The 5,397-nt window shown below is 42.1% G+C and overlaps 1 protein-coding gene across 2 annotated transcripts; it reads left to right on the top strand.

Annotated features, from left to right (window-relative positions):
- Nucleotides 1-1,861: 1,861 nt before the first annotated feature.
- On the top strand, nucleotides 1,862-4,378 carry LOC147640700 (Thiamine pyrophosphate dependent pyruvate decarboxylase family protein). 2 transcript variants are annotated; one of them, XM_086814310.1, is made up of 3 exons: nucleotides 1,862-2,249; nucleotides 2,486-3,663; nucleotides 3,743-4,378. In XM_086814310.1, the coding sequence occupies exons 1-3, from the start codon at nucleotides 2,033-2,035 to the stop codon at nucleotides 4,055-4,057; spliced, it is 1,710 nt and encodes a 569-aa protein (XP_086670436.1). In that variant the 5' UTR covers nucleotides 1,862-2,032; the 3' UTR covers nucleotides 4,058-4,378. The 2 variants fall into 2 exon arrangements, with proteins under 2 accessions (XP_086670436.1, XP_086670443.1); XM_086814317.1 differs by having other exon boundaries at nucleotides 1,934-2,249; nucleotides 2,690-3,663.
- Nucleotides 4,379-5,397: the final 1,019 nt, after the last annotated feature.

Genomic DNA, 5,397 nt, shown 5'->3' with positions numbered 1-5,397 from the left:
CCAGGCTTAGCGTTGCACAAACACAATAAATCATCCCATAAACTGACGATGCTGTGCAACACCATTAGGCGCGTACAACCCCAAAAGCCATAATGTTTCATCCATAGACTCCACTTCCACAATAATGAACCGCCCCTGGACATCCTGCATAACCAATGATGGGTTAAACTAAGATTTCATTACAATCATGACCCCTGATTGTGTAGTGGGGTGCCCACTATAAAACACATGAAATTCCTTGTAATCAAACACTTGTCTAGCCATGGAATGTTGTCCACAGCACAAAACATATCCCATTGAGCTTGACGCCACATGCAATAATTCTTGGACAGTGAACACACACTTTTTATATTCCAAAGAGCAATCTTCATAATCCATCAAAAAAACAGAAAGCCAATCAATGAGAGGTACCACCATCGGCCTCTCTTTCCTTAAAATATTGCACAAGATCCTCAATGCCTTCTCTCTCCATCTATTCCCATACTCTTCGCGCAACAAAACATCCACCCGTTCCTTCTCACCTAAAGTACGGGCATCACTAAGTGATGTATCCAATCTCTACTTAACATCCAGATACTTCTTGTCCTAGCCCGAGACCATAGCCCCTTTTCTATCAAATAGAAGAGGAAAATTTACTTGGTTTTTTTTTGTAACTCGAGGTCTCAGATTATACCGAGAGTGTGAAACCCTACCTTGGTTATCTTTCTCTGGAGTCCATCTTATGGCACCAGGACGAAATGATGAAGAGGCAACATGATCAGCACCCACATTTTGATTACCACTAGAAGTAGATGTCTGGCGAGCGCCTCTCTTCACCACCACAAGCTAAGGTCTATCTTATGTATCTGCCAAAACTTGTTTACCTTTATCTACCACTCGCTCACTTTGTTTTGAGTGTGCAAATAATAACCCTGCAAGTGTAAGACCAAGTGCTCAGCGGCGGCGGCTGACTCAAGTGACGAGGAACGCAAGAAGTCAAAAGAAATGCAAAATCCTCTCCAACATCCTAAAGGGCGTTTGCTTCTCCTCTCTCTCTCTCTCTCTCTCTCTCTCTCCATCTCTTTTTTTTTGCGAGAAAGAAATGCCATCACTTTCCACAATGTGTATGGGTAGATTCGAACCCAACACCTCCAAGGCTCAGCAAAACCATATCCCTTATAATTGAGGTGAATGTATGATGCCTTGCTCTATCACTCAATTATAGGCACTTGAAGGTTGCTAAGCCCTTCTAGAGTGATTTTAGCCTGCCATAGAAGGGGGTTAAAAATGTAACCTTGCTAAAGAAGGGCATGTAAAAAAATTGGCCTTCATAGAAAGGGCACTTGTATGATTAATTAAAGAATATTTTTATATATACACATTGTGTATATCTATATAAAGGTTTTATTCATTTTTTAAGGTAAGTATACTTGGAAATTATTGGTTCTATTTTGAAATCTATGGTTAGTTCTTATTCAAATCTTTAAAAAGAATTGTATTTATGTTTGTTGGAAAACTATAAAATACCATTAAAAGGTAATATTTGCATTATAGCCCATATATTGACGGGCATCATGCTCGTTTTTTGGCATTTTGGTTGTAAAATTACATCCACTTATTTAGAGTGACAGATCAAAAATACATCCATTTTGGTTGTAAAAATACATCCACTTATTTGACCGATCAAAAAAATACATCCACTTATTTGACCGATCAAAAAAATAAAGTAAAGAGAGAAAAAAAAAGGGCATTATTTATATTCAACCCGTCATTTTGAAGGGTGAGTCGTGATACCTTTCGCACACGTTTCTAATTCTCTCTTGTTTAAATTTAGTATTATTTATTTATTTTTATTTGTTTCAGTCTTCATGCTGTGTATTTTGGTCTACCTTTTCTAATTCTTCTCTTGTTTAAATTTAGTATTATTTATTTGTTTCTTACCTTTTGCTTCCTCTACTGCTACTCCTTCCGCGTGACATATTTCTTTTTTAACACTGCCATCCCTGTGCTCTGCGCCATAGCCAGAGCTGTGTGATCTGCTGTGTCTCCAGCCATGGTGGATGGAAACTTGATGGTGGCGCGTGCCCTGGCCAAGGTGGGCATCGAGCATATGTATGGCGTGGTGGGCATCCCCGTGACCTCCGTAGCCGCATGCGCTATGAAATCCGGCATCCGATTCATCGCCTTCCACAACGAGCAGGCCGCAGGCTATGCCGCCGGTGCGGCAGGTTACCTCACAGGAAAACCAGGGGTCTTCTTGACCGTCTCAGGCAAGTGCTCCATCTCCAATTTTTTCCCTACAAAATCAATACGCCTAATTTTACTGTATTTCAATAATGGTGTGCCTTTTTTGTTACCATTACTTTGGTGTTTTGTTTGTTTAAAGTAATATTTCTCATGCAGATCTCTAGAATTGGAATAATTTTGGGCATTGATTACAGATTTTGGAAGAAAGCCTGTATGTTGCCAGTTTGTTTTGATGTCCTAAAAGGCCTTGTTTTTGCAGGCCCCGGCTGCGTCCATGGACTGGCTGGCCTCAGCAACGCCATGATTAACACATGGCCTGTGATCATGATCTCGGGCTCCTCTGTGCAAGCAGATGTTGGCAAAGGAGACTTCCAAGAGCTCGATCAAATCGAGGCTGTGAAACCCTTTGTAAAATTTGCTGCAAAAGCAAAGGAAATCACAGACGTTCCTCGCATTATTTCAGAGGCAGTAGCTGCTGCTGTGGCTGGGCGGCCTGGTGGAGCGTACATTGACTTGCCTTCTGATGTCCTTCACGACACTGTCTCAGAAGATGAAGCAAATAAGCTTTTGGAAAGCATCGAAATGTATGTACCCACTTGGGCACAGCATCCTGGGAAGCTCAAAGAGCTTGCCGCCCCCACAGACGACATCGAAAAAGCTGTGGCCTTGCTCAGAAGTGCTAAGAAACCCTTGCTTGTTTTCGGCAAAGGAGCTGCATATGCCCATGCAGAGGGTCCTCTTCTTGAATTCATTAAGGTCACACAGATACCCTTCTTGCCGACGCCAATGGGAAAAGGGCTCGTTTCAGATGCGCACCCCCTCTGTGCTGCAGCCTCGAGATCACTAGCTATAGGGCAATGTGATGTTGCTCTTGTTGTGGGTGCCCGGCTTAATTGGGTCCTTCATTTTGGGGAAGCCCCAAGATGGTCAAAAGATGTGAAATTCATACTGATTGACATCTGCAAAGAGGAAATTGAGCTCCAGAAGCCAGTGCTTGGTCTAGTGGGTGATGCACGGGTAATCTTACAACAAATCAATGCAGAAATCAAGGATGATCCATTTACCCTTGGGGACAAGCATCCCTGGTTGGAGGCTATCAGGGAAAAGACTGTCAAGAACATGGAGAAGATGCAGGAGTCCTTAAATAGAGATGTAGTGCCTTTCAACTTCCTCACGCCCATGAGAATCATCAAAGATGCATTGTTGGAAGTGGGTTTGCCTTCTCCGGTACTTGTATCGGAGGGTGCAAATACAATGGATGTTGGGCGGTCTGTGCTGCCGCAAATAGAACCAAGGACAAGGCTGGATGCAGGCACCTGGGGTACAATGGGTGTAGGACTAGGTTATGCCATAGCTGCTGCATCAGTTTGTCCCCAGAGGCTAGTGGTGGCAGTTGAAGGAGACTCGGCATTCTGTTTCAGTGGCCTTGAAGTCGAGGTATTGCATTTCAAGTAATTATCTTTTCTGTTTTGAGAGGTTTGCTTGAGCTCTTTACTCATCACATCTTTGTTTGCAGACTTTGGTTAGATATGGCTTTCCTATTGTGGTGATCATTTTCAATAATGGTGGTGTGTATGGTGGAGATCGAAGAAATCCGGAGGACATAGTGGGTCCCCACAAGGCAGATCCGGCACCAACATCCTTTGTTCCAAATGCCCGGTATGATGTGTTAATGGAAGCCTTTGGTGGCAAGGGCTATTGTGTTGCGACACCTCAAGAGCTGCAGCATGCTGTCAAAGAGTCTTTTTCAGCAAGAAAACCAGCTGTCATCAATGTCATCTTAGATCCATATGCAGGGTCTGAAAGTGGCAGAATGCATCACAGAAATTGATCTTATACAGCAGGTGTTGCTGCCAGATTGTGGATGTGCTTAGAGCTACTTTTCTACGAGCTATGCATGCAAGAAGTTTCCAATAAATTTGGCATCAAAAAACGCTAAAGGTGTAGCTGTAAGATTTTCAAGTGTGTTGCTCAAAAGTCTTCATATCAATATTTTGTCTGCTCGTCAGGTTTACTAAGGTTTGATATCAACAGAAATGGGTGGAGGGTTGGCAGGGGAGATCTCCTGCCTATGTAGGTCATTTCTGTGGGCTTGCCTAAGTGCCTTAGGTTGTGTGTCTTTTGTACATGCTTGATAAAGTTCATCCGGGATTATTATGCTGGCCAGAGTGATCCTATCTGTTCTAACATGAAAACATGAAACCATGTGAAGTAGAACAAGCATGTAAAGACCCTCTGCATTGATCACCAAGAAGCAAACAAGACGGGGAAGGAATAACAGTCAGGCCAAGTTTAGAGGAAACCAGCTTGCGCAAGGTGGCACACGATTGCTATGGCATTAAGCAGGTGGGGGATGCAATCAATAATAAGAAGTGCATTACATATTTGAACCTTATGCATGCCTTTTATGTATTAAAGGCAAATTTTGAAAAGATGACTGAAGTATATGAAAATATTTGTCATGCTTGCGATATACTATACTATCCTGTCAAAGGCATTGAGTAAAAATATTTGCTTGCCAAGAACTATGATTCTTAATCTTATTGAGCCTAGAGTTAAGATTTTGAAACTTGTTTGTGTGTCAAATTGAGATAATATCAATCCAATGTTCTAAACTATGTTGATTGTAAATATGTGGAATAGTCCATGTGGACATGACCAATCTTTAAGTCAAGAGTTTACCTTAGTCTTGTCGAAACATGTGTCAATAGGGTCTTGCCTTAGAGCCGCAAACAACTATAACTTTCCTATGTGTGTGCAACCCATCCATCACGTCCTCACTTTGCACACCCATCCATCACGTCCTCACTTTGTTGTCACAATGGAATGTTCTTTGCCAATGGAGTGAAGGGAGAGCTCTCTCCTCTTAGATGGAGACAAATAGAGATGGTCCTTCGTGATGGTACTCCCATATAAAAGGCAAGAAAAGCAGCTATTGAAAGAGGAAAACCCACAAGCAAACTTATTCAAGCAAGCATCGAAGCGTATACAAGTAAGCAAGAGTAGAGAGGTGCTAACAAGTATTCTATTGAAAGGGAATGATTTTATTGTAAAAAATGACTTTATATACAAGTGACTAGTTTTCACACTAGGTTGACCAAACTTGTCGAGTCTCTATTGCTAGTCTTAAGCCAGTATATACACAAAGCTCGGTAGAAGAATCCGTAACCT

The sequence above is a fragment of the Cibotium barometz genome, chromosome 2 (assembly GCF_041138505.1).
Source record: "Cibotium barometz isolate CiBa-2024 chromosome 2, ASM4113850v1, whole genome shotgun sequence".
NCBI lineage: Eukaryota > Viridiplantae > Streptophyta > Polypodiopsida > Cyatheales > Cibotiaceae > Cibotium > Cibotium barometz.
The sequence above is the reverse complement of the archived record's forward strand: the minus strand, read 5'-3'. Positions and strand labels throughout refer to the sequence as shown.